At 37.9% G+C, this 16,137-nt stretch overlaps 1 protein-coding gene across 1 annotated transcript in view; it reads right to left on the bottom strand.

Annotated features, from left to right (window-relative positions):
- The window catches only part of LOC114399956 (cleavage stimulation factor subunit 77), a 30,479-nt gene extending 15,079 nt beyond the window's left edge, over positions 1–15,400 (bottom strand). Inside the window, exons 1-11 of the mRNA XM_028362186.1 lie at positions 14,860–15,400; positions 14,711–14,776; positions 14,574–14,636; positions 14,329–14,438; positions 13,399–13,499; positions 11,301–11,362; positions 11,066–11,206; positions 10,810–10,938; positions 9,286–9,332; positions 8,429–8,492; positions 7,791–7,911 (exon numbers count right to left, since the gene is read on the bottom strand). Coding sequence (XP_028217987.1) covers positions 7,791–7,911; positions 8,429–8,492; positions 9,286–9,332; positions 10,810–10,938; positions 11,066–11,206; positions 11,301–11,362; positions 13,399–13,499; positions 14,329–14,438; positions 14,574–14,636; positions 14,711–14,776; positions 14,860–14,862 — 907 coding nt within the window. The 5' untranslated portion in view covers positions 14,863–15,400. The remainder of the gene's footprint in view (positions 1–7,790; positions 7,912–8,428; positions 8,493–9,285; positions 9,333–10,809; positions 10,939–11,065; positions 11,207–11,300; positions 11,363–13,398; positions 13,500–14,328; positions 14,439–14,573; positions 14,637–14,710; positions 14,777–14,859) is intronic.
- Positions 15,401–16,137: the final 737 nt, after the last annotated feature.

Below are 16,137 nucleotides of genomic sequence, written 5' to 3'. Positions count from 1 at the left end.
ATCACACTCATCGGTCCAGCTAGATATCCCGATGGACGAGAAGAAATGGTTCAGCGATGCTTGGGTGGGATGATTGAAGAACTTGGCGCTGTTTGACAGAGTTGAAGACGAACTTTCGTGGGATGAAGGAGTCGACATTGTGCCGAAGTACCTAGGGGATGATATGGTACTGTTACTTGGCCTCACTGATGCCAGAGTAGAACAGATGACCAAGCAGGAAACCATGAACGGATCCTCCCTGTTTCATTTGCTGGAGAAATGGAATCCGAGGCTGCGAACAAGATACAGGTTGGTCTGGGTTCAATGTTGGGGTATCCCGTTAATAGCGTGGGACATGGCGCAAATCTAGAAGATTGTGGCAACGATAGGGAACATGGTGGAGGTGGACGACGACGTTGATGGACAAGGCAAGGGTGCTCATCAAAACTCCATGGCAGCCCACAATCCAACAAACAGTAAGCGTATACATCGGCGGGGAGGTTTACAGAGTCCATATAGCGGAAGAAAATGGGACTAGTACTGGAAAATGCAACTGCCGACTCAAGAGTGTCTTTGGGTCATTGGAGGAAATCGAGTCCGAGGAAAGCGATATCGGAACTCTGGTATCGAAGGCGGAAGGCACGCCGGAAAATGAAGATGAACCGAGAAGGACCAGCTGCAATCCGAACGCCGGCCTCTCAATCCAGGGGAACATGCTAATACCCAGTGGTCCAACAATCTGGAAAGACCAGTGTAAAAACCGTGGTATGTGGGCACACTGCCCCAATCAAAAAGGGTGCAGAGTAGAAAGCATGGGAGGAAATGAGGAAGAACAGTTGGCGTGTCCCAGGAAGCCGGTAGAAGACAGTCCCCGAGAAGAGGAAGCACGCAGGATCGAAAAGAAACAACATGACAGGCACCTCAACACGACAGGGAGGGAGCAGTGCTTTCACGAAAGTGGAAGTGTTGACTTTGAAAGGAGCCACAAGATGTCAAGGTCACAAATTTTAAATGATAAAGAATCACGTGACCCACAGAAGGCTGATGGGGGGTTCACAAAGTTATTGGGCCTTACTATTCACACCCATACTGAAGCACCACAACAGAAACTTTCCACCCACAAAATAATAAAGGGGGAACAATATGCGCATGGCAAGTGTACTCACGAAACAGGAGGTGCAAAAAGCAATTGGACCAGGGTAGTGCAAATGATAAGTGGCCTGCCATAGTTACAAAACAAACCACAAACGGTCAACAACAGCACAACGCGGATCTGGAGAAAGTTAGAAGAGACAAAAATGGTAGCAATGACTAGATGGCAGTTACATCAATGCAAAATGAAAGTGAGGAAGTAACACCAGTCAGTAATAGAGTCAGTAATGACTAGCTGAAAGAAGCAACATCTCAATGGAATATGACAAAAGAAATGGGGGTAACATGTGGGACAGAACGTGACAAAATCATTGATAGGATAAGGGCCATGGAGAAACGTGACAGGAAAGAGGCAGAGAGATTGGGAAATAGGACTATTATCCCATGAATATCATAACATACAATGTCAGAGGGCTAGGGAGGGGGTGAAATGGGTAGCAATTAGGAGAATGGTTAAGAAAGAGCAAATAGACTTGTTATGCATTCAGGAGACTAAGATGGAGCAAATTGAGAAGACGATGTGTCAAGCACTGTGGGCGAACTCTGAAGTCAGCTGGAAAATGCAACCTGCATCCAATACAACAGGGGGTCTTTTATGTATATGGAGTGAGAAAAATTTCAAAATGGAAAGGAAGGTCAGTGGCAGTGGTTTCATTTTGTTAGAAGGGGTGTGGATTCAGGAGGCACAGAAAGTTCATATAGTCAGCATTTATTCACCATGCGATATTCATAACAAGAGAGCTTTATGGGACACTGTTAGGCAGATGAAAAATTCAAACCCTGGAGGTCTATGGTGCATATTGGGAGATTTCAACAATATCAGAACTCCATCAGAAAGACTGGGTGCTTGTCAGAGGGGGGTGGATGACAGGAATATCAAGGAGTTTAATGAATGGATTGCGGATTTGGAGGTAGAAGAAGTGCCAAGCGTGGGGAGAAAATTTACTTGGTTCAGACCGAATGGGTCAGCCAAGAGTAAGCTAGACAAAATTTTTGTATCTGCTGACCGGTTCACTAAATGGCCTGAAAGTACACAATTCATTTTGGATAGGAACTTCTCGGATCACTGCCCCTTTCTGCTCAAATCTAAACATGTCGACTGGGGACCCAAACCTTTCAAGATCCTCGATTGTTGGCTTCAAGATAGGTCATTCAGGAAAATTGTTCAGGAATGTTGGGCAAACAATCAGCAAAGGGGATGGGGGGGGGGGGGGGGGTTGTGCTTAAAGAGAAGATAAAACGACTCAAGGGGAGGTTGAAGGTATGGAACAAGGAGTACTTTGGAGACACCTTCAAGAAGTTACGAAATATTGAGGCTGATTTAAACAAGTTGGAAGCATATACAATTGACAGGCAGCTATCTCCCCAAGAATTGCTGATCCGGAAAAAGCTACAGGAGGGGATTTATGGATAGTTGCCCAATCACATGAGTCTTTATTGAGGCAGAAGGTGAGGTCAAGACGGATTAAAGAAGGGGATTACAACTCACGTTATTTCCACCTGTTGATGCATTCGAATCGTAGAAATAATTCTTTGAAAGGAGTGATGATTGATGGATCCTGGGTTGATGAACCGAGAAGAGTGAAAGAGGCAATTCGTTTGTTTTTCTTGTAATGATTTCAAGAATCTGAGCAATGTAGACCAAAGCTGGATGGGATCAGATTTCAGAGCATTGGACAGCAACAAAATGATATGTTGATGGGGCGCTTCCATGAGGATGAAATAAAGAGGGCTATATGGGACTGTGGAAGTGAGAAAAGTCCTTGTCCAGATGGGCTAAATTTTAAGTTCATTAACGAGTTCTGGCAAGTAATTAAACCCGATGTTATTCGGTTTTTGGATGAATTCTATGTCAATGAAATTTTTCCAAAGGGGTGTAACGCATCTTTTATTGCTCTAATCCCTAAGGTGGTTGATCCACAAAATCTTAATGAATACAGACCTATTTCGCTAATAGGTTGTATGTACAAGATTGTGGCTAAGATATTAGCAAAAAGATTGAAGAAGGTGCTACCAGCCATAATAGATGAAAGACAGTCTGCTTTCATAGGGGGCAAACATTTGTTGCACAGCGTGATCATAGCAAATGAAGCGGTTGAGGAAGGAAAAAGGTGCTAAAAGCCATGCATGGTGTTCAAAGTAGACTACAAAAAGGAATATGATTCAGTCTCGTGGGACTTTTTGATATACATGATGCGGCGGCTAGGCTTCTGCCCCAAGTGGATTCAGTGGATGGTGGGATGCCTCAGGTCTGCTTCTATTTCAGTATTGGTGAATGGAAGCCCCTCGTCTGAATTCATCCCACAAAGAGGACTCAGACAAGGAGATCCACTAGCGCCCCTTTTGTTTAATATTGTTGCTGAAGCTTTAAACGGATTGATGAGAGAAGCAGTGCAGAAGAATATATTCAGGGGATTCTTAGGGCAAAGAGAAGAAGTCCTCTGGTAGCACCAAGGATCAAATGGTGGCACTTGAAGGGTGAGAAACAAGGAATCTTCCAACAAAAGATATGGGAGGGTTGGTGTGGACAATCACAAGGAAGTGCAAATGATATGTGGAACAAGATGTCCCAAGAGATTATTAAAGTGGCTAAAGAGACGTTGGGTGAATCTAGAGGTTTTGGACCTAGGGGTAAAGAATCGTGGTGGTGGAATGAAAATGTTCAGAGCAAAGTTAGAGTAAAAAAGAAGTGTTTCAAGGAGTGGTCTAGGTGTAGAAATTCTGAAACTTGGGATAAGTATAAGATAGCTAGAAATGAAACCAAGAAGGCGGTGAGTGAGGCAAGAGCCCAAGCTTTTGACGGACTATACCAAGCTCTAGGAACCAGGGACGGAGAAAGATCTATATATAGGCTTGCTAAGGGTAGAGAGAGGAAGACTAGAGATTTGGATCAAGTAAAGTGTGTTAAGGATGAAGAAGGCAAAGTCTTAGTGCATGAAAAAGATATCAAGGAAAGGTGGAAGGCGTATTTCCACAACTTATTTAATGATGGATATGGATATGACTCTAGCAGTCTAGACACAAGAGAAGAGGACCGGAACTATAAGTACTATCGTCGGATTCAGAAACAGGAAGTAAAGGAAGCGTTGAAAAGAATGAGTAATGGTAAGGCAGTGGGGCCAGACAACATACCTATTGAAGTGTGGAAAACTCTTGGAGATAGAGGTCTTGAGTGGCTCACCGAACTCTTTAACGAAATTATGAGGTCAAAACGCATGCCGGAGGAATGGAGGAGAAGCACGTTAGTGCCAATCTATAAGAACAGGGGGGATATACAAAATTGTGCAAATTATAGGGGAATCAAGCTCATGAGTCATACCATGAAATTATGGGAAAGAGTGATCGAACGGAGATTAAGAAAGGAGACTCAAGTTACTGAGAATCAATTTGGTTTCATGCTGGGAAGGTCGACCATGGAAGCGATTTATTTATTACGGCGGGTGATGGAGCAATATCGCATGGCCCAACAAGACTTGCACTTGATTTTTATTGACTTGGAGAAAGCGTATGATAGAGTGCCTAGAGAGATTTTGTGGAAAGCTCTAGAGAAGAAAGGGGTTAGGGTTGCATATATTCGAGCTATCCAAGATATGTATGATAGGGTATCGACTAGTGTTAGGACACAGGGTGGAGAGTCAGACGATTTTCCCATCACAATTGGTTTACATCAAGGGTCAACCCTTAGCCCCTACCTTTTTACCTTAATTCTGGATGTCCTCACGGAACAAATCCAAGAGATAGCGCCGAGATGCATGCTTTTTGCAGATGATATAGTCCTCCTTGGAGAGTCGAGGGAGGAGTTGAATGAGAGGTTGGAAACTTGGAGACGAGCTCTAGAAACACATGGCTTTCGCCTAAGCAGAAGCAAATCAGAGTATATGGAATGTAAGTTCAACAAAAGAAGGAGGGTTTCGAACTCAGAGGTGAAAATAGGAGACCATATTATCCCTCAAGTCACACGGTTTAAATATCTTGGGTCTGTAATACATGATGATGGGGAAATTGAAGGGGATGTGAATCATCGCATTCAAGCAGGATGGATGAAATGGAGAAAAGCATCGGGGGTGTTATGTGATGCAAAGGTACCGATCAAGCTAAAGGGAAAGTTTTATCGGACTGCGGTAAGACCGGCGATTTTGTACGGAACAGAATGTTGGGCGGTCAAGAGCCAACATGAGAATAAAGTCGGTGTAGCGGAGATGAGGATGTTGCGGTGGATGTGTGGTAAGACTCGACAGGATAAAATTAGAAACGAAGCTATTAGAGAGAGGGTTGGAGTAGCGCCTATTGTAAAGAAGATGGTGGAAAATAGACTTAGGTGGTTTGGGCATGTAGAGAGAAGACCGGTAGACTCTGTAGTGAGGAGAGTAGACCAGATGGAGAGAAGACAAACAATTCGAGGCAGAGGAAGACCCAAAAAGACTATAAGAGAGGTTATAAAAAAGGATCTCGAAATTAATGGTTTGGATAGAAGTATGGTACTTGATAGAACATTATGGCGGAAGTTGATCCATGTAGCCGACCCCACCTAGTGGGATAAGGCGTTGTTGTTGTTGTTGATTCTTAGTGGGAACAAACAATGTGGAAGTCAGCATCTTACAATATGCTGACGACACAATATTTTTCGGTGAGGCATCAATGGAAAACGTCAAGGCAATCAAAGACATTTTGAGGAGTTTTGAACTCGTATCAGGCCTCAAAATTAATTAAGCAAAAAGCTGTTTTGGGGCAATTAGAAAGCCCGAACATTGGAAGAATGCTGCAAAATACCTTAATTTTAACTTGTTATCCATCCTGTTCGTCTACTTGGGCATACCAATTGGGGCAAACCCAAGGCGTTGTGAGTTGTGGGATCCTATCATCAACAAGTGTGAGAGAAAGTTAGCAAAATGAAAACAAAGACACATTTCTTTTGGGGAAAGAGTGACCCTTATACAATCAGTCTTAACATCTATTCCTATTTATTTCTTCTCATTTTTCAAGGTTCCCAATAGAGTAGTGGATAAGCTGGTGAGTATGCAATGCCGATTTTTATAGGGAGGGGGAATCGAGCAAAAGAAGATTGCATGAATTAAGTGGGATACAATGTGTCTCCCAAAAGAAAAAGGGGGACTAGGCATAAAGGACATCAACACCTTCAATCTAGCACTGCTTGGAAGATGGAGATCGGATCTATTTCAGCACCAAGGGGAACTATGGGCCAGAATATTGGATTCAAAATATGGTGGCTGGAGGTGCATGGATGACGTAACAAGAGGCAACAATGAATCTTTATGGTGGCAGGACCTAAAGGCGGTGTTCCACCAATCGCAACAGGGCAATGTCTTTCAAAATGGAATTGCTAATGATGCTCCACTAATAACAAAATATCCTAAGCTATATCACATTTCCTGCCAGCAAAAACAGCTAATTCAGCACATAGGGAGTCACACAGATGTAGGTTGGGAGTGGAACTTCATATGGAGGAGATCCTTGTTTGACAATGAAATCGACATGGCTGACAGCTTCTTGGGGGATATAGCAGGTAGCCTAATCCAGCCACATAGAAGAGATAACTGGGTGTGGAAAGCAGATCCAACAGGCCAATACTCAGCACAAAGTGCATATAATCTGTTGTTGGGGGAATCAATAGATGAGAATCAGGATGGAGTTTTTGAGGAATTATGAAAATTAAAGATTCCAAGTAAAACATCTTTTTTTGCATGGAGACTAATTAGAGATCGACTGCCAACAAAATTAAACCTGCGAAGGATACATGTAGAGATCAATGATTTACTATGCCCATTCTGCAGGAACAAGGAGGAGGACACAGCTCATCTATTTTTCAACTGCAGCAAAACCCTCCCTATATGGTGGGAATCTTTGTCTTGGATAAACATCTCAGGTGCTTCCCCGCAAAATCCGAGACAGCATTTCCTTCAACATGCACACGGGCTGGATGATGGAAAGGGCTAACAGATGGAAGTGCTGGTGGATAACATTAACATGGACTATCTGGCAGCACAGGAACAAGATAGTTTTCTCAAATGATACCTTCAATGGTAACAAACTGATGGATGATGCAATCTTCTTAGTTTGGACATGGTTTAGAAACATGGAGAAAGATTTTGTAATGCATTTTAATCAATGGTCGAGTAACCTAAGAGAAGGTTTTTTGTAATCAGGAGAGGGTAGCAGATATAGGATCTAAGTAGCATATAGACTACACTATAAGTAGCTTTTGGTTCCTATCTAGACTGTTTCAAGTCTGATCTTAGGAACCAATTGTCTAGACAATCCCAAACATGTAACTTTAGTACCTCTGGTACTCTCTCTCTCTCTCTCTCTCTCTCTCTATATATATATATATATATATATCTAAATTATCTTTGCTGATAAAAAAAAAAGTACACCGGAGATCAAGATAAGTTAACACAAGAAGTGTTCAGAATCAAAGGATATCCATTAGAAAAAGAGCTTTGAATGCCATACTCTAGGTAACCATAGAAATTCATACTACAGATAACAAATTTCTTATCATAAGTGTATCACAATATAGAAATTACTGTAGTCCAATAGGAAAAAATCAAAAATAAATGCTGTGAATACAAAAAGATATGCAGTCACTAACAACAATATCTAAAAATTCAGCAGAACTAGAGATAGAAAATGCTACAAACCAGGGAGAGCCTTCAGAGCCCTTTGAAATACTTTGATTGCAGAATCTATCAAACCACCTTTGGCATGCCATGTAGCATAGTCATACCATATATCAGGATAATGGTACATATGCATCAGACACTGAATACCAGTACAACACAGTAAGATATTCCATAAACAATAGAACAAATAATATTATCAAAAATTAAAAGCATGGTTAATGATGTTTATTGTTTCCACATCTAAACGAGAAATATTTTTCTTTAGACTAGGGAAACTCTAAATTTTATAAATAATAAATTTAAAAAAAAAACAGAAGTTAAATATAGTAGTGGGAAATTACTGTAGGTTAGAAGAAAAATTTGAAAGTTCAATAAGTAGTTTAAGGGTAAAACTGTCCAATGAAATGTGGACACCAAATAGGGGTATTCCCTTTATTATTAGTACAGATGAAATTACTACCTATCAGTTCAATTCAATGAAAATTATGTCTCATGACACAATAATCCTTAATGGTTTTCTTCACTAATCTAGCACATCTTTTAGTTATGACAAGCCAATGTAATTTAAAACAAACTAGGTTTTCTCCACATTAATGAAAATTGATAATATTAAAGGAATAAAAAATTAAAAACCAATAAAATATATTTCCTAGTACCTGCTCATAAGTAAATATAATTCGTTTGTTGGAGGATGCAGTATCTATTCTCTGTGGATTTCCTCTGAAATACAAAATGAATAAATTAAATAGAAAATACTCACTAAACATGATAGCATAAATCAAGAAGAGGATACAAAGGCATGATGACCAGAGGCACTACATCCATCTAACAGTCATTTCAAAATGATAAGTTTGGTCAAAGTCGAACCCTCCGAGAAGCTTAAGCAGTTAATGAGTTAAATCATAAATGGAGTCTCAAGAATGGTTTTACATTTTTTATTTTATAACAATTTCACCTAGAACTTTTGATTAAGAGAATAAAAATGAAACACGTGATTAAGTTAAAAACCATTCTTGAAGCCCCACTAAACAAATTAAGGTTTTCGGTGTTCGGCATGATACTAGAGCTTTTATGTCCAAGTAGTCAAGAGTTCAATCCTTGTCTCCCCATTCTTTGTAAATATATTAAATTTAAGCACAGATAAAGTGAGTCTGTGTGCATTGTCCTCACTTTAAGCCCAAAGGCTCTGGTGTGAACAGCTGTATTGAGACATGAGAGAGACAAACAGCATTGATACATCATAACAGCTTAAGCTTTTGGGAGAATAGATCTATGACACAACATTCCAGACAGTTGATAAATACACTCAAATGAATAATTTCAAAACTGGTTTTTCAAAGGGGAAGTTCTTGAGTTGCTGTTTTCCTTTTCTCAATTTTCCCTATTACCCTTTCAAGCTGTAGTTTGAATAAATATCAAGCAGCAAAGATCTAATAGACAAACTTATTAGTGAAAATGCACATATAACACAAGCAAGTTGCTGAAAAGGAACAAAAGGACAAATGCTTCTTACTTTTCAAAAGATAAAAGTCTCTTCCATGCCATCCACTGCATTTCTTCCTGTCACAAGTAACTAAGAAATAAAACTTACCCTGATTTTAGGCATATAAGAAGCATAAAATCGATGTAACATCACTTAACACCTTAAGGTTTTAGGATAGTTTGTACATGGCATGATCTTAGAGACTTTATAACCAAGTGGTCTAGAATTCTATCCTTAACACCCCCATTGAAACAAAATTGAATTTCAGCACACAATGGGTCTATACATTGTACACAATTCTAGTCCAAAGGGCTTTCTTATGTGAGGGTGCATGTTAGAGATAAAAAAAAAGTATAAAATCATCAATGCTCCTTTACCTAACAGAGAAAGATTTTGAGATAGTTGGAGCATGTTGGGATAAAAGCTTTTTAAAAAGTATAGCATAAGATTTTGAACAATTATGCTTTTAAATATCATGCTTGATCGCGAAAATTTTTTGGCACTGGCAACCACCACAGAACCAAGCGGAGTTCCACCGTTCACTGGCGGAGGAGGGGGAGGAGGGATGGAAGCGGAAGCCATGAAAGAAGAAACGAGGATCGAAATGAAGCTCTATGATACCATAAACAAATCTCAGGAGAGAGAAAAACACTAACAGAAATGTGGTGAAAGATTATGATGTTCAGCCCAAATGAGAATCAATTACACCTCAGCTTACATGAGCAGTTACAGTTGTAATTGTCAACTGACTCTAGTCAGTTAGTTAACTAATTATGAAAGTACAGAAAACCTAGTTAAGCCTATACACAGTAGCTTAAGAAACTAACAGACTAAATCGAGTAGATATACTCCTATAATAGGAAAAGAAAAAAAATGAATCTAACTTCTCCCGAAGTTAAAATCAACTTATGCACCTCAATTTAAACCGATATTAGATGAGGAAGCCTTTGAAAAAGTCGAGGTGCATGAGTTAATTTTGTCGGAGAAGTTTCAATCGTTTTACCTCCTTGGTTTATTTTGTTTTCTTCAGTTGTAAGTGCTTATTGATAAGTTTATCCAAATTAGCTATATGATAGCAAAACAAAACCAAAACAAATGTTTTTTAACAAAATGCACTTGGTACTCGTGAGAAGTAATTAAAGCATAATTGCATAAAGCTCCATATAGAATATTTTGTCATCTCAAATGGCAGATGTGGAAGAATATAAAAGTGTTCATTCCATTTACATCAAGCATACAGATTGATCTGTGTCACCAGCAACTTCTCAAAAAAAAAAAAAAGACTAAATAAACAGTCAACTAAATATCAAAATTTACATCAAGCTTTATTTCCAGACATAACCAACTATTACATACAGGACCATGAAACCAATATCAGCATGAACAGAAGATAAAAAGAACATCCAGTTGTCATTTGATCAACATTTCAAAAAGTAGCGCTGCCTTTCCAATACTTTCATCACCCAAATTACATCTTTTAGAGATCCATAGTTTCATATTTTAGTATGGAAAATTATTCTGCAAAATTATTACTGATAAGAAAAAGAAACTTGCCTTGTAGGATCCAGTTGGTGGTACAGCAAGCATATTCCAATCAATTTCATCAACATACTTCTTCCTCTCCCGGTAAACTGCCCTAGCGCTATTATATTTGGGTTGATATTCAGATATTAGTCCTTTAGCCTGCAGAACACCTTATCGTCAAATTGCATGCCTTTAAAATATTCTAATCTAATACCAACAAAGAACAACTACATACTAATGAATACAAATTAACAGAGCAAGCAACAAATCAAAATCAATATCTTACCAACTGACGGCTAACAGAATTTTCAAAATTTTCATAGTCCTTCCAAAGTTGTTCAATGTGATGAGTGGGAGTAACAATAGCCTTCTGATAGACTTTCCTCATTGTAGTCATCCGGTGTGATTCTTCTTGAGCATTTATAGCCTGTGATAGATCATTGAATTTGACCTCAAAATATGAAAAACTATACCAAATTATGCACCAAGGACACAGAACATGAAAGATTAGCCAAACAAACCGGCAATGACTTTAGAAAGGCTATGTACTCCATCCACACAGGGCCAGATGCAATGTCTGCTCCTGTTAGCACGTCATTAGAGATAAGTGTCAAGATATATATAATGCATAGATACGTTCATTCATATGTGCATATAACAGACATCCTCTGCTTTCCTTCCTAATTTCTGAATAACTTCAAATGGTAATATCAATAGAAAGGGCATTAATTGTGAATTCTCACAAAACAAATTAGTGTGGGGGGGGGGGGGGCAGGGGGGGAATGTATGCTAGCCAAAGGCTGTTGAGATGTACAAACTTAAGTGAAATTAATTCAGAATTTCAGATGCTTAAGCATTAACTGGGACACACAACTATTTATATTAAAAAAGTTGCCTTGAACTAGTCTAAAGAATTTAAAATTAATAGTGAATAGATCTACTAAATGATGGATAACTTAAACAAATATTCAAATAACATAAGATGTTATTAAGAAAAATTATACAATTACCCTGACCCAAAGAATAATCAGCTTCTTCACGTGAAACATTCAAATTGCCAAGAGATTTTATCTATGGCTAGTAAAATTAAAAACTTATGCAATTCCCCAATAGCCCCATGCCTAAATCAGACCAGTTTTACTTAATCTATCTCTTAAAATTCATATTCTCTTTTACATTGAACTCTCCAATAAATAGGATTCCAAATAGTGTTCCCACTCAGTAGAAAGACAAAAGCCACAGACATTTTTTATCAACACATTGTACATTCACAAACAGCAACAAATCCTTTTCTGACAAGCTGGGATACGCTACATGATTAGTCATTGCCATTAGGCTCTGACTTGAACCAACCAACTCCTAATCTCCTATATTTGAGACCCCATTCTTGAAAACCAGATAACCTTTTTATGTGCCATTCTTCTCATGTAGTCATGTGTCTTCATTTTGAGAGTGAATAGCAAGTGTCTTATGAGTTTATATATCAAATCAGTATTTTTTTTTTGCCTTAATTGTCTATTCAATCAAAAAATATTTTTAGTTTCCTTATTTATTTTAACTAATACTCAAATTTCTTCAATCAACATTAAATATAATGAGAAATTTGCAAATCATAATAAAAATAATATTTCACTAGTAAAACAATCTCTCATTAAATATTTTTTAAATTTATATTTTCACAGTTTCCTGTATTCATAAATATCTATGCAATGTATTTGTACAGATACTTGCCAATTATCCCAAAAGCATATGTGGTTGGTTTAAGACACATAAATGGTTTTATTATATCTACCACTCCACACACAAGAGCCACTTGGGCATGATGTGCTGACAATCAACAGCCCAAACCTATGCTGAAATCTACATATATTAAGAAGAATGGAGGTAAACATGCATTAACTCTAGACCACACAGCATAGAAGCTCTGATACCATGTCACACAAGACCTCTTTGGCCTTGAAGAATGGACAATGCATACGCTGACCCTACCATGTGCTGAAACTTTTATTTAGAAGAAAGGGAGCAGCAAGGATTGAACTCTAGACCACATGGCCATAGAAGCTCTAATATCAACTTAGGAACCAACTATCCTAACAGCCTAAACTATTAGATAAAGACAGACAAATGGTTTTATATCTAACAAGCTTCATTTTTTTTTTTTTTGCTCAGCAAAAATAGATATATTTATATATATGAGGAGTACCAGTGCTACTAAAAGTACATGAGGATTAGGTAGACAGCTGGTTCCTTTGGTTGTTAGTTGTTACAAGGAACCGAGCTAGTCCCCTATAAAATATTACAAATGTCCAGCACCTACAATCCCTTCCTAAATACAAAAGCATGTTTCCAGTAAAACCACTGAAAGCAATATACTTTTATTGGTGTCTCATAATTTTTTTGTCATTTCTCTACCTCACCCAATTGGCCTATTTTTTTATCCACTATTCCAATTCCCACTAGGGCCTCTAATCAATCTTCTTTTCACCAAAGTCTCTATTGCTTTATTCAAACACGACCAAATCATCTTATGTAAGTTTTCATCATCTTCTCCTAAATAGGTGCTACTTGAATCCAATGAGAACTAAGAAAATGCAAACAAGACAACAGAAAACAACTTACCAACATAGTTAAGCATAAAATCAAAAGCTTTTCTTGTCTCTTCTTGACCCTCCATGCCCTTCTTGTCATTTACCTTTCTAATAAAACGAATGTAACACCGCCTATAAACCAGAGATAGGAAACAGAATGAAAGATTGAACCAAAAACATCATTTGCATGTACCACAAGACAGACCAAATAAGCAGGTTACTTGACTTCATCCATTTTGTAAGAGTGTATATGAGTAACTCAGTTTAGTTTACTAGTGTAGTAAGTTAACAGTTAGCTTTAATCACTTTTCTATCGTATATGAGTAACAAAAGGCACTGAGATCTCTAAAAATAACAGTACTTATACTGTTGAGATTCAGTTGTAACTGAAAAGTGACTAAAGCCAACGGTTAACTAACTACAGTAGTAAACTAAACTGAGTTAGTTACTCATATACACTCTTACACATTCAAATAAACATAGCGCAGTTCTGTTGTTATCTATGAATAAAGGTTTGGACAGGTCCCCTAAAGTAAGCAAACAAATTAAACCTTAAAGATTCCCAACTGAAAATAAGTTTACTCATTTTGGTTGATCGAACAGAAATACAGCTACACGACAAGCAGTGAGCTTGTAGCCCATTCTCTTCCCAGAAACTTCCCCTTCCCTACCCCCAGCTGAAAATTCAATGTTAAATCTTCAAAGCCATCCTACTTGCTGACCAACCAAAAGGAAAGTAACTATTTCTTAGTGCCATAGGCTTGAATTACTCATAAGATAGTTTAATCCCATGCCACTCTGCACATAATTCATCGAAAGAACCAAAAAAGAAAAAAAGAGGGTTTTCCCATAAGATCATAACATTTGAAACAACACATTCAAAAGAGACAGTATATAAAAATAAGTAACAACTAACAATACACCAGCCAATGCCATAAACAAGATAATGCAAACAATATACCATAGAGGAATCTGAAGACAATTCAACAAGCACCGACTAAAAATCTGTTTTGTAGCATCATCATTATTTGCAGCCATATGTGCCTCCACATATTGCCTCCAAAACTTGGCCTAAACACGAACAAGCACCAACAAAAAATCAGACCCATAGCAGAAGAAGCAACATGATTTCAATCACGAAACACAATCAAAATCACACATTTCTTCCAATAACAACCAACCAAAGCACTCAACAAGAACACTCACTGCAGTTGGAAACAATAGCAGAAGCTGCTCGTATATGGGTGTGGCCTCCGCGACGGGCAAATGCTGAGCAACACAGAAACAACACGAATGAGCAAAAGAGTACCCAAAAAATCTGAACTTGGGAAGTGGGTCCGAACCTGAGCCTCGTTTGCCAAGATTTCCGCGGTTTCAACATTATACTTGTCACCTCCACTGGGTTTGTCCTGATAAAATTAAATTAAATTAATAAAAAGATATAATTTTTATACACATCAACAACACAGGAGCAAGGAGTGAGTGTGCGTACCATGTTGGAGGTTAGAAAGAAAATAAAAAGATCGAATTTTTATACACAGAGACAGTTACGTTTTCACTTTTCACGTGGCTGAATTTGAAAACGGTAAAAGAAGAGGAAGATGAAGAAGAAGAAGCAAGTGTTTTGCTTTAGGAGAAAACAAGGATTAATTGAAGATCCTTTCGATTGGAATAGTGAAGGGAATTGAGAAGAACAGTATTATTGGGGGCACTTTATAGCTTGACTAACGAGACTGACGGATTCCTACGACCACAACGCCGCTGCAAACAACCACGAGCGAGGTTTCCTACAACGGTGCTCTCATTATCGCGGCGTTGGGGGGCTTCTGGGCGCGGCAAGGTGTTATGGGAAGATGCAGACAGCAGAGAGCTCATGACGGAGCAACGGCCTCAGGAGACGACGCCGGAGATTGTGCGAGGGCGGAGAACACAAACATCAGAAGCAGTGATGCTCGTCATATCATCACCACGGAAAAGGGGAATGAGGAAGATCGGCGAAAGAAAATAAGGGGGTAAATGGGGAAAGATAAAAAAAGAACCGTTATCATAATAAAATATGATTTAATGTAAAATTGAAAACAATAACTTTTTTTTTAAAATATCTTACTTGATAAATGTTGAGAGTCTCCCATAATTGCTAAAATCACACTTTTACCATGTGTTTTCATGATCGATGCAGAAGATATATTATATATTGAGCAAAAGAATAACAAATATATAAAATTTGCTCTGACACGAGAAATACTTCTTAACAACATTGTTACAACTTTGCAAGAATATGTTCGTTGAAAAGTGCAGCAAGTAGTCATTACTAGTAAACAAATATATGAAAAAAATAATTAGTATTGAAAAAAATAATCACGTACATTTTTTTCTGGTGACAGATATTGAAAAATGATGATGATAGAATACACAAATTTATTATTTATGTAATTGTCTCTTTGTCTTGAGATTTTACATAACACATCAAGTATGGTTTGAATAACCAACAGTTAAGGTATTTCAAATTAAATAAACAATTCACTGTTACAAATTTAATTCCGGTTTTTAATAAAAAAATCAATTCTAAATTTTATTCACTACTTAACTGTTACAAATTTAAGTAATAATTAACTTTGGAACCTTTTAACATTGAAATTTAAATACTATTATTATTATTATTATTATTATTATTATTATTATTATTATTATTATTATTATTATTATTATTATTATTATTATTATTATTCAAACAATATTTGTGCTATCAATACTTATTAATTTTTAAATC

The sequence above is a fragment of the Glycine soja genome, chromosome 19, assembly GCF_004193775.1.
Source record: "Glycine soja cultivar W05 chromosome 19, ASM419377v2, whole genome shotgun sequence".
NCBI classification, from domain to species: Eukaryota; Viridiplantae; Streptophyta; class Magnoliopsida; order Fabales; family Fabaceae; genus Glycine; species Glycine soja.
The sequence above is the reverse complement of the archived record's forward strand: the minus strand, read 5'-3'. Positions and strand labels throughout refer to the sequence as shown.